The sequence below is a fragment of the Astyanax mexicanus genome, chromosome 1, assembly GCF_023375975.1.
Source record: "Astyanax mexicanus isolate ESR-SI-001 chromosome 1, AstMex3_surface, whole genome shotgun sequence".
NCBI classification, from domain to species: domain Eukaryota; kingdom Metazoa; phylum Chordata; class Actinopteri; order Characiformes; family Acestrorhamphidae; genus Astyanax; species Astyanax mexicanus.
The window spans coordinates 12,967,957-12,994,150 of record NC_064408.1 but is presented as its reverse complement, the minus strand read 5'-3'; the positions used below and the strand labels follow the sequence as shown (position 1 = coordinate 12,994,150).

At 38.1% G+C, this 26,194-nt stretch overlaps 1 protein-coding gene and 1 long non-coding RNA gene across 2 annotated transcripts in view; one reads left to right on the top strand and one right to left on the bottom strand.

Annotated features, from left to right (window-relative positions):
- mtmr4 (myotubularin related protein 4) overlaps positions 1-20,053 on the bottom strand; it is a 108,311-nt gene extending 88,258 nt beyond the window's left edge. Inside the window, exons 1-2 of the mRNA XM_049466277.1 lie at positions 19,900-20,053; positions 9,617-9,741 (exon numbers count right to left, since the gene is read on the bottom strand). Of these exons, the coding sequence (XP_049322234.1) occupies positions 9,617-9,643 (27 nt within the window). The 5' untranslated portion in view covers positions 9,644-9,741; positions 19,900-20,053. The remainder of the gene's footprint in view (positions 1-9,616; positions 9,742-19,899) is intronic.
- Positions 20,054-21,830: 1,777 nt separating this feature from the next.
- Positions 21,831-22,796, top strand: LOC111191812 (uncharacterized). Its single transcript, XR_007425127.1, has 2 exons — positions 21,831-22,114; positions 22,699-22,796. It is a non-coding gene; the product is annotated as an uncharacterized LOC111191812 (long non-coding RNA).
- The last annotated feature ends 3,398 nt before the right edge of the window (positions 22,797-26,194 follow it).

Genomic DNA, 26,194 nt, shown 5'->3' with positions numbered 1-26,194 from the left:
TTGTCCCCAACGCATCCCAAGCTCATCCCAAGCTCATCCCAAGCTCCTTCCAAACTCATCCCAAACTCATCCCAAACTCCCAGCTTATCCAAAGCTTGTCGCAATCTCGTCCCAAACTAATCTAAAGCTCATCCCCAAATCATTCCTAGATCATCCCATGCTCATCCCAAACTCACCTCCAATTCATCCAAAGCTCATCCCAAACTCATTCCCAATTCATCCCAAGCTAATTCCAAACTCGTCCCCAACTCATCCCCAACCCGTCCCAAACTCATCCCAAACTCATCCCAAACTCGTCCAGAGCTCCTCCCCAACTCTTTCCAAGCTCGTCCCAAACTCATTCCAAGCTCGTCCCAAGGTCATCCTCAACTCATGACAAGGTCATCCTCAACTCATCCCAAAGTCATCCTCAACTCATCCCAAGGTCATTCAAATCTCATCCCAAGGTCATCCTCAACTCATCCCAAGGTCATCCTCAACTCATCCCAAAGTCATCCTCAACTCATCCCAAGGTCATTCAAATCTCATCCCAAACTCAAGACTTAAAGCATAGTGTATATTAATATAACACATGCATCTCCAAAACAGCAACATCACAGAAATTAAGACATTTTGACACAGAGCATGGAACAGTTTCTGTGTTCAAATTATGTAGTAAATTAAAAAGTGACAAAAATGGAGATACTTGTTTTTTATTGGACAGTGACGATATGAAAAACGAAATAAGAGAATCTTCCATTGCTTCACATACACATCATGAACACACAAACCAACACCAAATCCAAAGAGCTCTTCATGTGTGTGCATCAGGTGAGGTGGTCACATGCTGCATGTTTACCTCCCCGCCCTCCGTCTCGCTCTGCTGCCACTTTAAAGCAGCCGCTGGGCTGCCGTGGGGCAGAGGAGCTCACGGTCCACTTCTTTGGACCTAAGCCAGTCCTGGTCCAACAAAACAGAACAGAACTCAACACGGCCTTCTTTTGTTCTAGAGCAGATCAAAACCAGAGCGGACCAGATAGTAGGGGACGGGACGGGGATTAAACAAGCTGTACGGAAACAGATTAAAACCATTGTGCGTGGGTGGGGATTGTGTTCGTGTGTGTGTGTGTTTCAGCACCCAGTTTGTGCAGTAGACATGATGGCAGGCAACCTCACACACGTGACAAAGTAAGCATAAACACACAGGACATCTGAGTCATGGATTCTGGATTTAAGAGTTCTTCCCGGAATTCCAGCAAGTGCATATGGAAAAACTTTCATCTGTTGCATATAAAAACATCACACAGAGCTCTTTTATGAAGTTAGAAGAAAGTAGGTCAACTAAAATAATATAAAAAACATAAAAAACCTGTTGAGAAACGAGCAAAAAACAGACTAATATTAACTCAACCTCTATTCTTTAAAATTGCAACATTATTGCATTATTATAATTTAACATAGTAATAGACTAAAGAAGGAAAACGTAGGCTGTGTTCACACCACAGGTAAAAGTGGCATAAAAACACAATCTTTTTGATAACAGTACGTAACACAGATAAATGAGTTAAATGAGTAGCAGTGTTAACAGCAAAAACACACTGAATATGACATTTTAGTTTGTATGATGTGACATATGAAGTGATGCTTTGACAATTCCACTAAACCAAGCATGTGCCCAATTCTGCACCTCAAGTTTTGTTCTCAATCATTATTTTCATAGTCGCTATAAGGTCGCTAAAAAAGTGGCTCAGATCTTTGGAACTATCAATTTTTTGCATCCAATACATCAACTACTGCCTAATGTGTACATCCCATCCCTTGACAGATACCATTACGACATGACAATGAACATCTTAACATTAGAGACTAATTGATTAAATAAATAAGTTTGCTTTCTGTACCAAATCATAAGTATATGGTTTATAGGGTCAAACTTGCACTTTAAACTTTCAAACAAAACCCCTGGTACCCATAAAGTATGGCAGGGGTTTGCAATTAAGTCTGGCTGTGGGCCAGATACTTTCCAAGTCATTATGTTGCAGGCCACAAAAAAAATGCTGTAAGTGTAAGGAAGTGTAAGGGGATGGAGTGCTACAGACTAGTAGCTCTCCAGCCCAGAGGGCTGTTGAACCCAATTGCAGAACAGTTGAATTCAAAGCAGGTAAACCCAAGAAGAAAAGAAAAGCTTAATAAACAACCATGCGGGATTGAACCCGTGTCGTCAGAGTCGCGGTCCAATACACTACCGCTGCCCCGGCTAGTAAATTGGGACAGGGCCAGGAAAAAAACACCCTTATAAGGAAATAGGGAGCCAAAGAACTGGTGGAAAAACTAGAACGAACAGAAACTAAATTTAATGCCAAGCGCAACCGAGAGACAGGGGAGGTATGTAAACAAAAGCTCTCCATAGAAGCATCATCCATATCTGGCCCGCAGGCCACCTAGTGACGATCCCTGGTTTATAACTTCAAACTTATACTTTAAACCTTTAAACAAAACCCCTGATACCCATAAAGTATGGTGTTCAAAAAAAAATCTCCAAATATCAAAGTACAATATTGTTGCCATAACACTGATTCTTATGTTCTAGGAAGAAGAAATACATTCTCAGGCTGATTCAACAGCAGCTTAATTGACCCAAAACCAAACATATCCTTATTAATCACATCACTATCCTCACATTAACTGCAGAACACCACTTCTACCAACTCCAGGCATCACTCGCTCAAATAAACACACAGAAGCGGCTCCTACAGAGCAGGTACTGTATAAAGCAGCCGCTGACTTCACTTTGGACCTCACTGCTGTGGAGTCTGCAGTGTGTCAGAGGTGCAGGCTGGCAGCGGTGAGCGCAGGGCGTAAGCAGCAAGTGCAGAGGCGGCCACAGGAGGCCCGGGCACAGATGCAGCTCTGTTGTGTTTATAGAACACCCTAAGTGTTTAATGATCGCCGCTGGGACGCGTTCAGCGTTCCGAACGAAACATGACTTCATAACGAGGGGGAACCTGGCCAACGAGCCACGGCTGCCTGGAGTTTTGGCTACTTAGTGGAGTACACACTCTTACAAGTGCTTACACTTGAGGGAAGTGGCATCATGAGGAGCCTGGAAAAATGTGGCGTGAGGGAAAACTGGCACAGTGGCTTTATCCTCCGGGTCCATAAAGCTGGACATGCAACACAAGTGCTTAGTTGATCTCTACTGTACATGTTCAAATGTCTACTGAATGCTCATTGTGAGCAATAGGCTCCTTAGAGTTGGTCTAGACCCTGTATTAGGGGTGGGCGATATGGCCCTAAAATACTATCACGAAATTTACTCTAGCTGATAACTTAAAAGCAACCAAATCCTCACAGCAATGCTCCAGAATGTAGTAGAAATCATTCCTTGCACAGCAAAGACATTTACTCCATTAAAAGCAGGAAAATGTTTTTTTTTAATACTCTTGATTTCAAAAGAACCAAACAAATGAGCATTTGTCCCAGCAATTTTGTCCATATAGAATAATCTGCAGTCTTGACACACTTTTTTAATTGAGACACCTTAGTAAGAATTTTGCATTATATTATAAATGATAGAATTTTCTCAGCAGAGCCTAACCGAAAATATATATTGTGTAGAACCAGAAAAGATGGGCTAGGTCTAGACGATATATTGAGTTTTAAAAAGTTATCAATATATTTTTTCATACAAGATATAAGCTAAGACAAAATTGTGTATATCAATATATTCCAATTCCAATAATCAGACATTAAATAAATCTCTAGAATATATCTAATGTTGAGATGCTGTTCTCTCCAGTGGTCTAAAGGCTTCCATTATGATTGGGAGATCACTGGTTTAAATCCTGGTCATCTAGCTTGCCATCAAAAGAAATTTTGAAATAAAATGGAAAAAAAAAGAAAAAGAATAAATCTCATTTTTATCTACAGCTGAATGTTAATAACAGTGTCTGTATATAATCTGAAATATTAGGCTTTGCCTCAGAAGTGACTTTTTGTTATTACATTATGGGATAAAAACATTTCAAGATAGATACCTTATATCTCCATTCAGCTAAATGATCAAGAAATTATAAAGATATATCAGTTTTGATCCATATCGCCAACAAATCATTGTAACTAGGTTTTAAGTATGAACTATATTGAACATATTGATCTCCAAGTTGAGTTTTCTCAAATATCCACAATATATGCACACTTAGAACCGGGTGGTTACCTAATGGTTATCTAATAATTTAATGTGAAATTTAATGGGGGGGAACTTCTCACATGTGGAACAATAACAGAAAACACAGAGGAAGAACCCTCAAGAAATGTTGTAAAAATCAATATTTTATTTTATCACAAGTGAAAGAAGCTTTTTTGTTGTTGCTGTGACATATAAAACAAATACAATGAAGATGAAAGAGCCCAGAAGGACTCCAATATACACAGTTAAGTCACTACAGCCTGTGCTTTGCTATATCTTTGTCCAGAATCTGTGATTTACACACGCACCAGACTAAACCTCAGGATTCAATGATACTTTAGAAAAAGAATGACCACAAGAGGGCATTGTATGTTCTGTAGAAATCAGTGTTGAGGCTGAGAGAAGCTTTTCTTTACCTTTGTGAGAGCAGGAGGAACACGTTGCTAATAGCTGTGGAAACTGGATTCTGAGAGTTTCCTTCAGTGCACTGAGGGGAGAGTGTTTACTGGATGTCCAGTGAGCGTTTAAGAGCGGATGTATGCAGGAGGATTGCCTACTTTTCCTCTCATTGCGCATTCACACACACACACACACATGCTTCAAAGACATCCTAACATCTGCTTACTACCCTGAGGGGGTTTTACAAGCATTTCTGCTCTGACCAAAAAGAAAAAAAAAAAACAGAAAACTGCAACAGGACTGTACAGGTCAGAATGTTCTCCTGGATATAATGAAACTCCACAAACCTGCAAAAAAAAAGTCCTATATGTAATAATAGTAAGGAACTGCACAGGAAATTTACTGCACAGGACCAGAGTAAAGCCTCCCTCCTGCAGTAATCCCATAATAAACAAAGGTCTGCTGTTTATCCTGCAGACTGATGGTAAGGCCCTGATGGGTGCTCCTGCCCTGAGGGCATTGCTACACCCAGCACAGAGCCAGAACAGACACAGGCCTTGCCTATGAGTTCATGTAAACTCTTACAGAGTATCTAAAGACCAGGCAAAACTAGGCCAAAACACTTTGCTTGATTTATGACTCACAAAAATGCCTCTCTTACAATTTACTAAACTCTTCAACTACTCTTCAGAATGCTGACCAGCTAAGCAGCACTGCTGTAAAGTTAAAAGTTGCCTTTTTTTAAAGTCTTTCCATAGTTGTTTCATAACATACATTTTTAGGTCTCCGAGTGGTCCAGCGGGCTAAGATCGCTGGTTCAAATCCTGGTCATGCAGCTTGCTGTCAGCAACTGGAGCCCTGAGAGAGCACAACTGACCTTGCTCACTCTCTGGGTGGGTAGATGGCGCTCTTTCTCTTCATCACTCCAATGGGTGATGTCGAATCAGCAAAATGCGTCTGTGAGCTGATGTATCGAAACTGAGTCACTGCGCTTTCCTCCAAACATGCTGCATCAGCAGCAGTTCAAAAAGAGGCAGTGGCTGACTTCATATGTGACTTCACTAGTGATAGGGGGAGTCCTAATGAGTGGGTTGGGTAATTGGCCGTGTAAATTGGGGAGAATAATTGTATGAAAAATACAAAATGTTATGCTTTTTGTACCTTTTTGAGCAAAGACAGAGGAAAACAACTTGTGTCTTTCAGGTCCTGTTAGTAATTTGCACTCGAAACAGTCAGACGCCAATCAGGTGCATAAAGGCCAATTCAAATCCAAACATGAAAATAGTGAGGGATAAAGAATACCCTCTGCTAACATAACGGAAACACATATAAGGCGATAAATGCCAGGCTCAGGTTTATTTTTACATTCTGCTCACATACATTTATTAAAACAAAGCTTTCAGCATCAATTAACACACTTGGTATCCCGTAACTCATGTTATTACCCCTTCACAAGCCTGTCAGCATGATGATGCTAAATGATGACTGGGCTTAATAGGGTTGGAGCTGTGATGCTACCAGGGACAGAAGTAGTATGGAAAAATAAAATTATGGAAAAATATATTTTTTTTTTTTGGCAGAAGCTACCTGATTTTCTTAGTTTTCCCCCATGTTGCTTCCTGGATGGGGTGGAGTCATTTTCACATTGATTTAAAACTTTGTTAAACGCATTTATAGAAAGTCCTGGATTCTGAAAACTATTTAGTGCCAGAAATTCATGGTATAAGACCTCTAACCGATATCAAAGGTAGATCAGACCTAAATATACTCATGTCCAACAGGTTCAACAGCTTTTGAACTTTACAGGAATTGAGCGGTATGAGGTAAGCTGAGTTTATCTACACTGTATTAAATATAGCATCACATGTAAAGCACCTGAATCTGAGCTCAACAAAATGCTTCCCCGTTCCAACAGCAGCACGTCATTGTCAGAAGACCTACGGTAAATCACCTTCATCTCACTGCTGGTATGTACCACTGGCAAAGGCAGACAGGAAGGTTAAAAATACAGCCCTACATAGTACATGCCATCCACACTGCACACGTAACACAGGAAATTTAATCTGCAGGTCACTTTCGGTTTGAACCAGTCTGGCAAGAATAGGAAGAGCATGGATAGAAACTTCCCTGATTGAGAGGAGATGAGTGAATGTTGACTAAACGTCGCCTTCTTCACCAACAACAACAAAAAAACGTCATATTCGAGAGGCGACTCGTAGTATTATAAAGGAAAATGGAAGCGTCAGCAGCTCATATATGAAGTCTCTTTTGCTAGTCTGGTCTAAAGTTCATGCTCAGGTCGAGGAGGTGAAAAAAGGCCAGGCGGTTTGCTTTTGCTGTTTTTGCAGCTATAGCTTCACAGTAGTGGGTACAAGAATGAAGCACATAGCGGATGTGTAAAAGAAAAAAGATGCATTAATTCCGACTGCTCACATTAATGTCGCATGTTCATGGATCAGATACGTATCTGATTCAGGACCACATATGACTCAAGTGACTCAAATCTGATTTGAAAAAAATCGCATTTGGCACGTTCACACAGACATGTGAACGTAGCCTTAAAGAATGTGAATCATGACTATTATGTTGATGTTATTTGTCCTTACGCTAATTCAAATATGGGCAAATTCACATAGAGATTTAGTCTCTTTCGTCCTCCGCAAGCATTGCATGAAGCCGAACGCACCTTTGCAACTTTACATACACCTACACTCTCGACCAATCACAGGCAATGTCACATAGTGTCTTCAGACGTGGAGCTCCAACAGCTCCATGTACACAATACGGTGAATGATCCCCTGCAAGACATCCGCGGTTGTTCACAATTGCGTCACATTGTTTGCTGTAACCAATCAAACCTTATCTCCACAAGAAGTATGCTTCATGAGGCCTTAAGAATGTTTTTAATTCTAACTTGTTTGGTCCAAACCTTTAAACTTTTGATGCTGGCTCAAACCAAAATAGCAAGTGTGAAAGGTGAACTGAACCATGGTCTGGACCAAAGGATCAAAAAAGACGGCCTCTATTTATGATTTGTTGATCCATGGTCCGATTTGTTTGCAAAAGTAAAAAAAAAAAAAAAAAAAAAAAAAAAAAAAAAAAAAAAACTTTTTGAATGGTTCAGACTTTTGGACTACATACAGGAAGTTAAGGCAGGCTATCATCACTCATTAAACTATAGAAGAAGAAAAAAAAAACTGTAAAAAGTATTGTGCCAAAATCTGACATGCAGCAGTTTTGGTACAGATTACTGTATCTAATGTTACTGTAGATTAGCAATTTTAAAGCTCTGGAAAAAAAACACTTAACCACTTAAGAGAACATGTAAAAAATATGTTTCTTTGATTCTTCTAAACTGAAAACCTCTAGAATATAATCAAGAGGAAGATGGATGATCACAAGCCATCAAACCAAGCTGAACTGCTTGAATTATTGCATAAAATTATCCAAAAGCAGTGTGTAAGACTGGTGGAGGAGAACATGCCAAAATGGATAAAAACTGATTACAAAACAGGGTTATTAATCCGTGTATCATTCGTTCATTTGATATTCAATTGAGAATCAAAATCGGAAAATTAAAAAACCAATTCGTTTTTTCGTTTTTCGTTTTTGAATATAATACCAAAAAACGAATAACGGCTTGTATTTTGTATTTTTATTTGGTTATCCAAACAAAAATTGGAAATTTAAAAAACGGACCAGGAGCCGAATTTGATTTTGATTTTGAACTTGACCCATTTGTGTGCCCCGGAAGTTACTGATTTGTTTATTCTTGGTGGGTTTCTGTTGCGCGGGAGTTCACTGCAGTGTTATCTACACAGTCTGTATTGCTGTAGGCTTTGGATGGAGTTGAGGATGGAGAGTTTTATCTTGTTCAGAGGAACTAAACGCGTTGCAGTGAAAGAAGACGATATGACAACAGAAAAAATCGGCAGGATCTGCAACGTGCACGAAATCTCTTCATGCGTCTTACCACCTTCAAAAAGATCTTTAATTAGGCCAGAATGTGGTTCCAGTCCGGCCATGCTGCCTACAGCAATACAGACTGTGTAGATAACACTGCAGTGAACTCCCGCGCAACAGAAACCCACCAAGAATAAACAAATCAGTAACTTCCGGGGCACACAAATGGGTCAAGTTCAAAATCAAAATCAAATTCGGCTCCTGGTCCGTTTTTTAAATTTCCAATTTTTGTTTGGATAACCAAATAAAAATACAAAATACAAGCCGTTATTCGTTTTTTTGGTATTATATTCAAAAACGAAAAAACGAATTGGTTTTTTAATTTTCCGATTTTGATTCTCAATTGAATATCAAATGAACGAATGATACACGGATTGTTATTCCACCAAATAATGATTTCTGAACTCTTAAACTTCATGAATATAAACTTGTTTTCTTTGCATTATTTGAGGTCTGAAAGCTCTGCATTTTTTTGTTAGTTTAGCCATTTCTCATTTTCTCAATATTTTTATTTGAAATTTGGGAGAAATGTTTTGTGTGGTTTATAAAATAAAACAACAATGTTCATTTTACGCAAACATAAACCTATAAATAGGAGAAACTGATACAAAAACTGAAGTGGTCTCTTAATTTTTTTCCAGAGCTGTAAACAAACAGAAACTGGAAACTAAAAATATTCTACAAACCAATCAGTGTCAAGTTATAGGAACACACAGCCCATGTAGCCGATGATGACATGATGTAGCAAAGTTCTTTAGTCCAACTGGAGAGTACAACCCAAAGTAACCGTATCAAATGTAGCTCATACATTGTGTCAAACACCTTAATCTTGTTTCACACCTTAGAGATGTACACGAGTATTCATGTTTGCTAATTTATCTGTTTGTGATGATGCAAATACTGGAATCACTATTTGAGTCTTCAAGGAAGATTTAGAAACCACACATGAGAACACATGATAACACAGTACCCACACTCCATCATCACTAGCAACACACACGTCCACAAACACACTTCCACCACAGGACGTGTGCAACCTCACCTCTCCAAATCTAGTACATATAAACACACAAGCACCACTCCTACCATGTTATCTGCAGATTCTGTGCTCATTGGATCTCGTCTCCGGCTCCTCCCGCTCTCCTCCTCTCTCTCCTCCTCTCTCTCCTCCTCTCTCCCACGCTCCTGCTGTGGCTGTGCAGCAGCCCCTGCTGAAACACAAGCATCAGAACTGTCTGTCAGAAATATACACTCTGTGATTATAACAAACGCAAAAACACACATATCCAATTTATACACACTACAGCCATACATGCACATAGTGAATACATTAAGTACCCAGCATATTTCCCATACCAGTACCCAGTACCCATACCCCTTGTTTTTGAGTGTAACCCTTCCACTTGAAACCCTGGAACAACCATTCAAGCACCCTATACAGATATATAGCAGTACAGTGCTAAAGTTCAGCAACCTAGCTGCTGCTGGTTAACTAGTTAACTTTAGGGCTTTACCGCCTACCTTCAGAAAGGGGGTAGGTGGTGCTACAATTAATAGTTAATGTCTATTTCTAATTCCTCTCTGATGGGGAGCTGAAATTAGTTTTTATTAACTTTTATTTTATTTTTCTCTTCCACCTTAAATGATGCAGCCTCTGCCGTCTGTTGCAGCATTTAAGGTGGAATGGGAAAAATAGCAAGTTAGCTACTCAGAAATACTAGCATTTTTTTATGATTATTATGAAGAAAATGGCCATAAAACATTAAAATTATATATTAAACTATATTTAAAAAAGGGTTATAATTTTAAACAAAACAAATATATATATATATATATATATATATATATATATATATATATATACACCCAGAAATACTGAAATATTATTTTATATTAATATATTATATCAATATTGATGCATATAACCCACCCCTAAATGTAAATACAGTAACTTGTCTTGTATTTATGTTATATTTTTAAATTATTGACATCTTTGCTTTGTAGTAGGTTTCATCAGAATGTATAACAGCCACACATAATAAGTACTATATTTTTCACACTATAAGGTGCACTTAATCCTTTAATTTTCCCAAAAATCATCAGTGCACCTTATAATCCGGTGCACCTTATGTATAATTTATGAATTTTACCAGTCAGGTTGTAAGGAGCAGTTCAGCTTAGTTCTCCAGCAATATTAGCATTACTCGCTAACCACGCTAAGTGCTAGCTCTTTCGCCTTTCAAAGGTGAGTATTATAGGCCTGTAACCTGCTGCTTACCCGGGCTAGCACTGCTGGAGCAGTAGTAGCATTACCCGCTAACTGCGCTAAGAGCTAGCTCTTTTGCCATTCAGAGGTGAGTATAATTGGACTGCAGTCTGCGTGGTTAAAGTGTTAAAACAAGCTTTGTGGGACGAACCGCTAACTAACATCGCCTTGGCTTACTTAAACCTAAGCTTACTGTAAATAAACAGAATCGCTTTGCTCACCCAAATAAACAGTTTTTTAGCAGAGAAATCTGTGTAGATGAACATCCAGCGCTCGTTCTTTTTTTAAGAATTACAGTTTTGTTTACTTAGATTAGCTTAGCTTTACAGGTATCGCCATGCCGCGGCAAGATCTGCTAAATTAGAAGAAAAACATGGCGACATCCCTGTTCCTTACTAGTGTTGCATAATGTGCCTTATAATCTGGGGCACCTTATGTATAAAAATAGATGTTTATTGATAGTGCGTCTTTTTATCCGCTGCACCTTACAGTCCGAAAAATACGGTAGCTCTCAATGTTGAACATCTCTCAGATTCATTTGCCATCCCACGCTTTATATCATAAATTATACTTGGTTACACATACTCAAGTACAAGTGTTGTCCTGGTAGTAACAGGCTGACCACATTTGGACATGTGTTTCTGAGGGATCTTTAAGAGAATTCTGGGCCTTCAAGGGAATGCCACTCTCTTGGGAATGTGTGGCATTTGGGATTTATCAGATTACAGTAGACCACCCATGTAAATCCTGCCAACTGGGAATTTTTACAAACTGTGAGGTAGATAAAAGATAAGCCTGGCATGATAGCATTTTTTTTATATGTAGTTTCAAAAACAATTGTAAAAAACTACAAATAATCATAATAATAATCACTGTCAATGTATTCCAACAGTATGACACTGATAAAATGATAACATAACAGCATAATAATGAATTATATATGTAATTATATCAACTGAAAGCTCAATTATCTTTTATTCATTAAGAAGATGTATTGGGCATATGTAGAATATGTATTGGGAAATATACAAATATGTTGATATTAGGAGTAGGAGATAATTAAAATTAATTCCTTTTTTTTTGTTGTTATTTCAGCCATTTCTATTTATCTGCAAATAAATGCTCTAAATGACAATATTTGTATTTGGAATTTGGGAGAAATGTCTGTAGTTTATAGAATAAAACAACAATGTACATTTTACTCAAACATATACATACTTTTTTCAGAGTTGTATATTACACAGTATATTGCATGAACACAAAAAACATCACACCTCTAGTGGGCAATACTGAGGTCAGTAAAAATGATTGAGGTGATTCCATGTACTGTATGATGACTAGATAATGTAATTAGTGCCACAGGCCTAATAAATGTAATCTAACATTCTAAAAACACACATTTCCTACACAAAGCACTGTGATAGTAAGTTTCCTCATCAGTCAGTGGTCACTAATAAGCGTGCCAGACTCACCTCAGCAGGTACAGAAAGTCTGGCTGCTCAATTAACGTTACTATCCGAGCTATTTACAGCACCTGACTGAGTGTGTGTGCGCCTGTTCACCTGTATCTGAGCAACACGCACAACTTCGTGCCGTCCCAACCCGCCAAGCCGACCTTGATCTTGAGCTATACGCTCCTTAGTAGCGCTAATAGGATGAGCCCTGATTTACAAGAAAGGGAAACTGAAAACGCCACATGAGCCCTGACCTCAGGAGGCACTGCTGAAGAGAGCAGCACATTAAGAGGGTTTGTTACTAGTTTCCCTTTCCGTGTTTCTCTCAGGCAGGCAGTCGTGTAGCTCCACTGTAATGGTTTCACTCCCCACTTAACAGAAACCTGACCTCCCAAACAAGGCTTGGGCGGTTTGAACAATATTGAATATCATAATATTTTCCAAACACGTCACCGGAACAGATATTTCATAAACTCTTTCATAAAGAACGCATGAAAGAACGTCCAACACGCCCACTCTAAGTTTAAACCGTAAAGCCATCATTTGTGTTAATTGGACTGTTCTGCTTTTAAATGCTCTTAGAAATTGAGGTACATTATACAATAACAGGGAAATTCCACTGGACTTTAATAATACAACCAGTTATGTGTAAACAAGGGCATTCTGGGTGTTTGTATTTGAAATGGTTACCTGTACAGGAAGTTACCAACTCAGGTTTCCTCCTGCACAGGTAAGCACTGAGCTTCAGATAAGGTTACCCAACATTAAAAAGAGTCATTTTTAATAAACACTTGTAGGAATGAGCGTTTTTAGTAATTTCCACATTTGAGTGCTCACATTCATATGTCTCAGCTGGGTTATCAAAGTAGTGAGCATTAGAGAAAGGTAAAGTGATCCGACTAGTGCTGACAAATGTATTAATGATTATATAATTGGAGTAATATAAATGGTATTGGGTAGAACCAGTAGATTAGTAGCTCTTCAGCCCAGAGGAGTGTTGAACCCAATTGCAGAACAGTTCAATTCAAAGCAGGTAAACCTAAAAAGCAAGCAATATAAAAAAATAATAAATTAATTAAATATCCTCCTGCGGGATAGAACCCTTGTCCTCAGGGTCACTGTCCAATACACTACAAATGCCCCGGGTAGTGAAATGGGACACGGCCGGGGGAAAAAAACGCCCTTATTAGGAGTTAGGGAACACAAGAACAGGTGGAAAAACAAGAATGGGCAAAAACTAAAGTCACGCCGAATGCGACAGAGGCGGGAGGAGTTTAAACAAAAGCTCACCAGAGAAGCATTTTATTATAATTTTTCATTATCGTTCAGTACAGTTCAAACAACCTCACAGGCCAGACGTTTCATGCTTGCGAGCCACATCTGGCCCATGGGTCGCCTATTGCCGATCCTTGCTGTAGACATATGGTAAATATTGTTAAGTACAATAATGCAATGTAATTTTTTCCTTTCATAAATGTCATTTGCACATTCTTTGCAAGGGTAATTTATCACAAACACTTGTATAAATGCACGTTTTAAGTCAGTTTAACATTTGAGTGCTTACATTCATATTCCTCAGCTACGTTATCAAAGCATTAAGCATTTGAGAAAGGTAAAGTGATCCAGACTAGTGCTGGCTAATACTGTCAGTGAATTGCCATCAGTTACAATTGTTCAGTAGGTGGTCCATGGTTGTTTACTACCACAACAGTAACCAGTGTGCCAGAAAAAGACAAAAGAAACTGAAAGCTTAACTGAAAGTTTAAGTTCTCAAGATCACGCCTCTAGATTCAGGTACATATATGATTTTACTTTTGGTTCAGTGCCCTCAACCTAATAACCTAATATATATATACATATACATATGTATATATATATATATATATATATACACACATATACATATACGTATATATATATATTATATATATATATATATATATATATATACTGCAAGTTTGTAAAACTGCGATAAACTGATATATTTTAGAAATATTAACAAAATGAGGAATTTTCTAAAGAGGTCGCCAAAAGTCAATAATCCAACAGCATGATGCATTATCAATAATGTACTTATGTCTTGTAGATTGGTGAAAAATAACTGATACTGGACAGATATAATTTGCTTCTTTTAAAGAAATAAAAAATAGAAGTTTGTGACTTGTGATTTTTCCTTTTACTTTAAAATGTTTTTTTTTTATAAACATTTAATTAAATTTGCCTCCCGTGACATCACACATCCTATAATGTGTACTGCTCATATCCACACTGTGATGACACTGAAGCAATATATTAAGTAGCACTATCCGAAACCAGTGAATTAACGCCCACACACCACAACCAGCAACAAAACATTACCCAGAACTGTACCTTTCAGTCATGCCAACACCCACTGTTCTCTCCTTTCTGTTCCTCAAACACATAACCTTTACTGAAGCTCTCGTTTAAAACCGACTTTATTAACCACAAGATTTATTTCACTTCATTAAAACAGGGGAAAACCCTCAGTGAGGGCGAGAAAGCTGAACTAAAAGCTGCCAAATGTTGTGAACTAAAGGACTTAAAAAGCTACAACAAAGAAGGGTCACTTCTCCATATGTTTGGGTTTTTCCCATGTGTCATATTTGTCTGGAAAAGTGTTACTGAACATTTATCTAAAATCACAAATGTTAATATACCACTTTCGCCAGGGCTAATGATTTTAGGTGATACCTCTCTCCCTGCAAAAAAAAAAAAAGTGGTTTCTGGATGTAATGCAATCAAAAAACATAATTCTGTAAATAAACGAATTAAATAATAAATAAGTAAATAAAAAAATGTTTACTTTGTTAACATTATTTTATTTTATATCAATTATTTTTTGTTCACAAATCGTTCATAAGCAGTAAAAATAAATCACAAAATGATGGGGAAAAGGTGTTTATGCTGTCTCATTGGCTGGGATGCTGCCATGCTGCACTTCAGAGTGCAGATTTTAATGTTTCTAATGTTGTGGGCAGGGCTAAGCTGCTATTTAATTGGCTGATAAATGTATATTCTCATAAACAACAGGACTCAATTAATGTTAAGTGCTAGAATATGCAAAAAAGAAGAAAACATATCACGTCCACTAGAGCTGCAACTAATCATTATTTTGGTATTTGACTAATTTTATTATTATTTTTTCGATTAGTCAACGACTATTTCTGCCATGTCCTCCATCTCTAAAAAACGATAGAAACAACTGAACATGAGATTTAAAAGCCATTTAAATGTCTAGATGATGTTTAAATGGGGAGAGTTCTGATATTTAGTGATTAAATATGTGATTTGTTGTGTTTCGGCACTTTTGGAGACACAGAGTAAGTTGAGTGTAAACTGTGTCAGTCCCCAGCACTTTGTGTAATGCAGTCAACAATAAAATTTGTAGTCGACAAATTTAACTAATCGACATTGTTGATTATATCGACTAAACATTGCAACTTTATTGTCCACTGTAATGGGGTATGAAAGGGTTAAAAAATAAGATAACCACCACATCAATTTTATAATGCAATTTTCTTTATAACAACTGTACGAAAATCGTCTAGCTAAAGTTACTTAACTTTCCCATTCCACCTTAAATGGTGCAACCGACGGCACAGGCTGAATAATTTGAGGTGGAACGGAAAAACAACAGAAAATAAAAAACGCTAATAAAAGCTAATTTCAGCTCACCATCACAAAGACATTAAGGAATGAAAAATAATAATTCATTGCTGCGTTATCTGCTCACTTTCTAAAAGCATATGATAAAGCCCTAACTAGTTAACCAGTTAACTAGTTAACCAGCAACTAGGTGTACACTCGAAAACAAGGGGTAAGTTAGGGAACTAAAGAGAAATGGGATTGGGCCAAAATCACTGTAAAAGTAAAACTATGTCAGTTAGCTGGATAGCTATAAACCGGAAGCGCTGTTGCTGGTTGTTTGTTGCCTGCTACAAGAAATACATCCAGTCCTCGCTTACTTCACTCCCTCTATGGTGCTCGGGTGTGTTTGTGTGTATGAGAGAGAGAACACGTGCTCGCTCTGAGGAGGCGTGGTGTGTGTGTGCGCGCGCGCGTGCGTGAGTGAGTGCGTGCGTGCGTGAGCAGGCGTAGTGTACGTGAGTGCGCTGTGCTCTCCCCCCTCAGTCAGACGCCACGGAGCACTCAGATCCCCCGCAGCGATTATTCATCACCAGGCCGTCGAGGGTCAGTGACCAAACACACTTTAGAGCGTGTGTGTGTGTGTGTGTGTGTGTGTGTGTGTGTGTGTGTGTGTGTGTGTGTGTGTGAGGAGGAATGAGAAAGTTCACCACAGATAGCATAGCTCTGTATATAGAGAGCAGTTTAAGCTCTAAATCCACACTGTTGATATTTATTTTAAAAGATAATTTAACAGTGGTGGGAAAATTAAAGGTCCTATATTCCATCGTTTTTTTTTTTTTTAATAAATTTTGAAATGACTATTTGTGGTCTAGTTGTGGTCTCTAGTATAAATGAATGCCGTTTGAGCAGTTTTTGAAGAAAAAAAGTGGATTTCGGTGCTTTCTCATGAATACAGAGACAGACGTACTAATAAAATAAAACAAATGTTTTAACAGTCTAATAAAAGTCTTTTCAGTGTCATATGTGATTTTACAACATGTGTAAAATGCCCTGCTAAGTGCAGCTCAGCCACTGACCTAGTCTTGGAGTCTCTGTAAAATGCAAAATCCACCAGAGATCCTATTTAAACACACAAAGGTTGGGCAGTCCAGGTTCAGGTCCAGAAAGTAAAAATCCAAAATCCATAAATATTTTCCTTTACTAGCTACTGCAGACAATGGAGGTTGAGAAAGAGTTTTATGTGCAACATTATACAACTCAGAGAGACCTATAGTAGAAGAAGAAGAAACATTTTAGCGGAAGGACACCTATAAACAAACTATGTATGTAGCTACTTGAGTATAGTAGAAATACTCTAGGTAAATATATTAATAAAAGTAAAGGTCCTCCCTATAGACATCTGGGCTGCATTTTGCATAAAGTTCCCTCCTATGTTTGTGGGTAAAGTCTCTACTTAGTTACCTTAGTTAACATTAGTTAGGCTACGTTCACATTACCAGGCTGAAGTGACTCAAATTAAATATTTTGCTCAGTGTGGATCAGATCTGATTTTTTATGGCTGTGTAAATGGCCCAAATCAGTTTTTTTTTTTTTTTTTTCACTTTTTGTCACTTTCATATGTGGTCCTAAATGGGATACTTATCCGATCCATGTACATGCGACATGAATGTGAACGGTCAAATCAGAATTCATGCGTCTTTTTGCTTTTATGCATGCACTACGTGCTTCTCTCTCGTACCCACACTCTATCTCTTGGTGCAGCTGTGCAGCTATAGCTGCAAAAACAGCAAAAGCAAACCGCCTGGCCTTTTCTCACCTCCTTGAACTGAGCATGAACTTCAGACCAGCTGTTTTCTCTCCACTCCAGCAAAAGATGCTCCACATATGAGCTGCTAACTCATCCATTTCTCTTTATAAAGCTGCGAGTCATCTCTCTACAGGATGAGCTCCTCACTACACATCCCTTTTGTACTATGGCAGTTCCAGTGGAGTGTCAAACCACGGCAGTGGGATGTGGTCTGGTCTGTGACCACAAGCAGGAAAAACGGTCACATAACTAAATACTCTGGCTTTGAGAGTTGTAAGCAATGTTGTTAGCAAAACCACAGTAATCTTCTGTCTCATCCCCTAAACAAGGCCATAATATTCCATACAGTCATATGAAAAAATTTAAACACCTTAAATCTCCAATGACAATAAAACTTGCAAGTACTTTCACATCAGCTGTGGCAACCTGTAGATGCCTTAATTGTATTTCAGGATCATCCAGTCATGTTAGGAGATGTTTACATGTTCTCCAGTAAATTAGCTGATTTCTTATTGCAGCCATAAGTATACATAATCAACAATGCTTATTGATTTTTTTTTTTAATTAAGTAAGTGTTGATCAATTGTCAATTTGTAACTGTAATGCAATAAATGTCTTCTGATCATTAAAGGTCATCTTAATTGTATGTTTAGCTGTTCATCGTTATGAAGTGGATTGGATTGTAATATTTTTGCTTTTTTAATGTGATTTTGTGTAGTACTGTTACACATATTTTTGCTTTTTTAATGGGATTATGTGTAGTACTGTTAATCCAGTTATAGCAAACTGGACAACAGGGATCAAGGTATGCAGAATATTTTCTTGTTAGGACTATATGGTGTTGCTAGGTTGTTGCTAAGGTATTCCAGGTAAGTAAATCACAAGTCACAATGATACAATGATATTTTAAGCCGTTTCTTTGATACTGTTTAGAATGATTGCAATGGTGTTGCAAGGCAGTTGCTGTGGTACGCCTTGTGGTTTATTGTTTGTTACTTGTGTGTCACGTGTGTATCACATTTGCACTCCATTCATTCAGATGAGAAAAACAAAGTGCATGCTCAATCAAGATGCTGCATTCAAGCCCACTTTGCACAATCAGGTGAAAAAATGTTGATATCTCCAAAATGTTTTTTTTTTTTAATTGATAAGATTTAAGGTTAGAACTAGTGCATTTCCAGAATGGTTGCACATCATTAATTATTTGTATAGTGTTACTTAGTAGTTGCTAAGTGGTTACTAGGTGGTTGCTAAGGTTTTAATTAGTACTTGCTAAGGTGTTTCTCATTTTCTATCTACTAGAGACAGATTATATATGTGCAGTATCATTTATTCTTCTTTAATCCTGGATATATGGAGATATTTGGAGTGCATTATTATTATTAGGATCATGACATTCTGAATCATTGACTTCTGTTACAAATCTGCTAAAATTCTTGTATTTTTTTTTAAATATCTCAGCTAGAGGTGTGCCATATCATATTGTATACAATAATGAAATGTAAGTTTTGATTTGTTGCAGTAGCGTATTTTTTTTTCATATCGCCAAGAGTATTGTTATCGCGATAATACCATGAAATGTCATATTATTTTAGGGCCATATCGCCCACCCCTACTGGAAACCCAACAACTTATTAACGTTTGCAGAAAATATGTAGTTGCAGTTATTGCTGCAGATGTATGCATAATTTTTCCACTCACAGATATGCAGTATTGGATTATCCTCAATATTTTGGTCCCATTTAAAAATAATTGTTCTTCTGTAAAAAAATATGCAAAAATATTGAAACTTCTAAAGGCTTTGCAAACTTCCAAGCACCACTGCATGTGCTTTTCTGTTTCTGCAAAGTTCTGTACACTGTTAACTGAACAGTCTAAGCCCCAGTCCTGCACATTTTGAATGGAGGCTTTGTGTTGAGAGAAGTCCTAGACTCGACTTTAAACTGAACAAGCTGTAATTAATCGTAGAGGTGATCTAGACTGCAAACTAAAGCTTATCTTTTTTGCTTCAGCAGTGACACAACACACACACACTCACACACATGCATTCACACACTCTGGCAAAGGCACAGGCATTCCCTGAATGACACACCCCCTTCAAAGCCCCACAGCAAGCGCCTGACATGGCAGTAAATCCATTTCACCAACTCGACGGAGTAGAAGAAGTCAAGCAACGATGAAACGAGTGCTCGACAGTTCCGGCGTCTTCTTTTCTGAGCGCTGCTTTTCTTACCTGCGTGAAGAGCGGCAGAGCAGCTGGGGTTAACCGCAGAGGAAAGAGTTTACAGCAGGAAGGGTTACAGGAGTTTTCCGCACTCGGGTCACAGTGCGCTAGTACTCCAGTGCTTCAGAAGTGCTAGTAAACTCACTCCTCCTCCCCTGTCCACTCCCACCATAACTCTGTCAGTGACACTCTTGCGTGTCTCTCTCTCTTTCTCTCTCTCACACTCCCTCTCACTCCATTTCCCTCCCCTACGAGCTTGTGCTCTGCTTCTTTTCCTCCCTCCTCTCCTCCAATCTCTTGCTGTGTGTGTGCTGAAGATTTCCTATTTTATTTAACAGAAGCAGAAAATGCACGTTACACATTTCTTCAAAGATTTTTTGACAGTTTTGAGGTTTTTAAGTTCAGGTCAGTCAAATCAAATGTATTTGTTCAGTACTTTTAACAAATTGATTGCAGCATAAAACAGCAGCTTGGTCAGTGTAATGTTTAGCAGTTTAACTTTCTGACTGTATTGAAATGGGTTTTCATCCAATTTTTCAATTATCAAAAATGAATTAAAAATATTTAATCTTCTCTCAGATTTGTCTATTTTTGTATCTTGTAACACAAATCTGATGTTATCTCTATGTGTAATGCATCTATATAATATATGAGATTCACATTTTGAACTGAATTACTAAAATCAAATAACTTTTCAATGATATTCAGATTTTTTTAGATGCACTAGTATAGTACATGACACTAAAGAAGAATGATACATATCTACATAACTACATAACTTCAGAAATGAAAGGTCCCATCCATCTGCACCCAATAGCAGACTCCAATAATGCACATAGACTTGCAATGAGCATGCTGAACAGTATTAGTAAACCTCACTCACAAGATAACACCTCACAACTTACACAGGTGTAAGTGAGGTAACACTTCATAATCAGTTCAGTTCATCCTAAAATGTAATGATCTTTGCATGCTAATGTACATGTTCAAATGTTTGTAAAGTGTGACCAATAGAATAGCACTCTCTGCAGCAGATAAACATGAAGCTACCTGCACCATGCTTTTAGCCGCACTGTCAGTGTGCTGTTGGAAAAAAAACAAATGAACAGATTCATTTAATCCCCACTAAACTTCTACGGCAGTTATGACACGGCTACCAACTTCAAGAACTGTACTCAAGACTATTTTGAATTTACCACATAAATGTGCTCCGTGTGAAACAGTTATGTCATCACTGATGAATATAGTCCCTATGTGCCCCTGCAGCTCATTTTCACTTCTTTTCCTGTTCTTTTCCTTCTTTTGTTGTTTAACGGAAGACAGTAGTCTGACTTAACTTCCTGTGATTGCTCCCAAGGTCTAAACAATCCAAGAAAGAGTTTCAGGCACAGCAGCGTATCTGTTAGGTGTTTGGGTATATTCATGTTTGGGTTAAATGTTGCTAATCGGATCATAAACTGACACAGCATCCAAATTAACCCATGGTCCAGTTTGATCCAAACCCAGACCACCACTTTTAACCAGATTTAATTATTTTGGTCTAAAGAACATTGTCAGTTCTAACCAAAATAACCAAACTAGTTAAGGTGTAAAAGCACATTAAAGTGCTTTAATATTTAATATAATTTAATAAATAAGGGCGCTGAATGGCTCAGCAGTCGAATGCACTGACACTGTAGCCCTAGAATCACAAGTTGAAATCCTGGGTCATGCTGCTTCAATATCAGCAGCCGGAGTCTGAGAGAGAACAATTGGCCTTGCTCTATCTGGGTGGGTAGATGATGGCACTCTATTCTCTCTTCACTCTATTGTGATACTGGTCGACATCTATTGGTTGATGCATCAAAGCTGGGGATCCAGTGCTTTCTGTCAGGCACTTTCACGGCCTGGCAATGCTGCAATGCTGCAATGGCAGCCGTTAAAAAAGAGGCGGTAGCTTACGTACTGGCTGCGTCCGAAATCGCGTACTTCCATACTAAACAGTATGCAAAAGCAGTATGCGAGATCGGGTAGTGTGTCCGAATGCGCAGTAGGCGAGTTTGAGTACGCGAAAAGTTCCCGGATGACGTACTGCACCGGGAGACATTTTTAAGTATACAAGCCCAGCACACTTCACCCGCTAATATTTCCCACAATCCACCGGGAGCCGCGCTGAGCTGAGTGACCCGTCAGTGAGCGGCGGAGCGGCGGAGGAGAGGAGTGGAGAGAGAGAGAAGTTTATGAGGTGAGGAGATTCAGATATATAAACTGTTTTGGTTGTTTGTGATATCAGGCTGTAAATGAAAGATTTATGAGGGTTAGTTTAAGTTAAAGTAGCGAGTTATAGGGGTGTGGGTTTGTTATTAATGCTGTTGCAGACAGAACATCTTTATTTTCGGATCTGAACTGCTTTACTGAGCAGCGTTAGCCCTGTGCTACTGAGATCAGTTAGCTTAGCTAGAGTTATCAAACTTATCACAACTCTTTATTAATCTTCTGTTCTACAACACCAGCGATTACTAACTCACTACAGCCCTGTATATTGCTGCAGTGCTGAAGAGCTGGGGCAGTTTTAACTTAATACTGATCAGTCTGTATAAACTCATCTGAGAAAAAAGGCTGCTGATATCAGAGAGGCTTTTCAACAGACAGACAGACTGGTTGCCAAAAATCACATTAATAAATTATAACCAAAATCTGACCATTTTATTTAGTTTTATTAAATAGCTAGCTAACCAGCCAGGATGGTAAGACTTTTATGTTGTTCAGAATTTATATTATATTTGTTTAATGACCAAGCTAAACTGTTTTAATCTGTGTGTGTTTCAGATTCAACTATCCTTCCTACTCGAGAGGATGAAGATGAAGAGAGGGAGAAAAATGAACAATGAATAAAAAAAATAAATAAAGCTACTTTAAAGACTTGTCATTCTTGTATTTTGTGAGAAATGTATTTGTGTAAATATGCAAGTGAGGGAAAAATTATATTAAATAAAATAACTAAAATATTTTTTTATTGCCAAATATGATCCCCAGTTTTCCAGAAACTGACTGGTTCTAGCATATTTTATTTACATCAGTAATGCATATATGTTGCCTTTATGTTTAATGCAGTCAGTAAAAGATAATGTATAACAATAAGGATCATGTGTTTAAATATTTAGGCTAGAAAAGGAAATTCTGAGGTGAAATGGAAAGGCAGGAATTAATTAACATTTTGGTATTTATCTTTGAAACTTTTTGATAATTGTTTTGTTGCATAAGCTAGTATTATTAATATGCTTCATGAATATTAAACAGTCTGTTCATATTTATTATTAAATATTTCATATTTGAGGAAATATTAATTTTAAGTTTTATTTAGTCAGTGTTTATTAAATAGGACAGTTTGGGGGTTTATTTATTAATAAGAGCTGATTAATGAGGGGATTTTAATGAAATTAATTAGGGTAAAGCTCTGTAAAGTGTGCCGCTGGTTAGGAGGGGTGAGAGGTGAAAGGGCGTCAGAGGTAAGATGGTGGATGTAGTGCGTCCGAGGCTGCGTGCGTACTGCGGTCTGGCGTACTGAAAAAGCGTACTGCTTTGCTCGACAAGCAGTGCGTACTCACCCCAATCCAGTACGTACTGCTTAAGTACGCGATTTCGGACGCAGCCTTTGTGTTTTGGGGGAGGCATGTACTTGTACTTGTGTTGCAAGTGATAATAGGGGGAGTTCCAATAATTGAGTGGCAGGTTAATTGGCCAAGCTAATTTTGGGAGAAAATGGGCTAAAAATACAAATATACTCACAAAAATGCAAAAAAAAAAAAAAAAAAAATGGTGTGTTAACCAGACAGAAAAGCAAACTGCCATACAAATATTGAAGATTTTCATTGGTGATCTGATACATTTTGAAGTCAAAATGTATCAGTAGTAACAGATCCTAAGAAACTACAATTCAGATACTCTCCAATAGTGAGTACTGTGATTTTTAACTAGACTAATTACACTTTTAGTAGAGAAATGGGTCAGTGTTTTTTAAGCATTGATGGTATGTTTAACATGCTTAAAATTGTCTATAAGAAAATGTATCACAATAATATGCAATATCATTATATTGCCTGCCTTTAACTGACTTGCACCAAGAATGCACTTTTAATAATCCACCAAATGTTATGCAAGTTACTGCAAAACACCCTGCACTCCACCTATGCACGCATGTAACACAAGAACATACACATACGCTGTGGTCTTTTCTAGCTTGCTTATAGATTCCTCAGGCAGTGCCGCCTCCGTCTCTCTCTGTAGGGCAAGGTTTACATTCCCCCAGACACACCCTCTACAGTGGGAAGCAGGTAGGAGCATGCATGTCCTCGGATGACTGCGCCCTGAATTGCACCGACAGTAGATTGACGGCAGGTGCCCACACCCCCCTCTCTCCTGAACGCAGGTTCTTGCTCAACTTCAGCCCCCACCGCTGCTCACACGTTACTCACTGAAGCAGATATGGAGCAGAACGTTTCCAAACACTGCTCAGTTAAACCCAATTCAGAAGCTGCAGAGCAGCCAAAGCAAACAGCGTCCTCACTGGCAAGCAAATTCAATAAACCTGTAATATATAACTCCAAAAGTTTGTGGACACCCTTTCTAATGAATGCATTCAGCTACTTCCAAGTTGTACTTTAACTAGTGCTGACACAGATGTGCAAACTTTCACACACAAGGCTTGTCTAGTCCCTGTAGAGTAAAGTAAAGTACTGCAAAATGGCACCATGCCTTATGTCAGTCATGGTTTAGAGGAGTATAAAGCCTCCCAAGACCTACCAAACTGAACTGCTTGAATTTTTGCAGCAGGAGTAACATAAAGTTATTTAAAGCAGTGTGTAAGACTGGTGGAGGAGAACATGCCAAGATGCATAAAAACTGTGATTAAAAAACAAATATTGATTTCTGAACTCTTAAAACTTTATGAATATGAACTTGTTTTCTTTGCATTATTTAAGGGTCTGAAAGCTATGCATTTTTGTTTTGTTATTTCAGCCATTTCTCATTTACTGCAAAAAAATGCTCTAAATTAAGATATTTTATTTGGAATTTCTGAGAAATGTCCGTAGTTTATAGAATATACCTATATATACCAAAATCAGAAAAACTGATTCAGTTCTATTTTTTTTTCCAGAGCCAAATATATATTTATTTATGAAGTTATATTTGGGTGTTTTGTCTCTCTGTATATTGTAAATAGGTAATATCTGATATCGCCATCGGCCCAGAATTCCCAAATCAGTGCATCCCTACCTGGAGATTTTATTGCTTGTCATTTGGGCCCTATCTACTTGCTCAAAACCATTAAATATTGATTAAATATACAAAGCAAACCGTTTCCAAATAATAAAATATCCTTTCTAGTTTGGTTGCTGTTTGTAGAGGTGGTGTCCTCAAAACCTTTAGTAGCATGAGGCAGCAATTTAATACCTCACATGCTTCTAAAGTTCTGTCACTGATTAACCGCTGGTTTGATATTAAGTTGCTTTACATGGTTATGATCTGCAGCACAAAAGATTAGACATTAAACAGGACAGCCTGCGGAGAAATCAAGCGATACACCTTATCAACCAATTCAGCCATGTGCCAAATTGCAAGGGTCAACAAGGTTTGGCACGGTTGCCTTTTAAAGGGCCACCAGCTCTTCGTGGATAAACAAAGAACATCTGCTGTTAATGCTGAATGATTTTCAGTAGCAAACACTGAAATAGCAACTCCTTCTACATGTCTGACTGATCACAAAGCTGGAGTTCACCATGCGTGGGTGTTCCTCAGAAACTGCAGCGCTGCAGAAATGAACAGAACAACAAAAAGCATGGTGACGAGGTCGCTGTCACTTCCCTCTTTTACAAAAATTAACAGTTTCACTTCTATTTTCTTCTGAATGCATTAAAAAAATACAGACATATTGGCTCATAATTCATGACATGGACGTGATCACTTCAGGATCTAAAGCCTGCAGCTCACCCTGCAGCTGTTTACCAGCTCTTGTGAATGGCACAAGTCTGGTCTCAAAGTTCAAGGCACAATAAAAACACATGATAAAACAGCTCAGTGTTTTGTAGCTGCTTAGGGCTAACGTAGCTCACTCTTATCACGTAGGAGATATGCAGGAAGAGACCTTTAGCATTTTAAACAAAACAAACAATGAGGAATGCAGTGGATGCTGGAACAAGTATTTTATTTCTTTAGTGTCAACAACTATAAAACAATTACTGATTAAACAATTACAGTCTAATATTAATTTATAATAATTTATAGCATCTGTGCAGCAGTTCAGCTTAAGGAAGAGGAAGTGTCA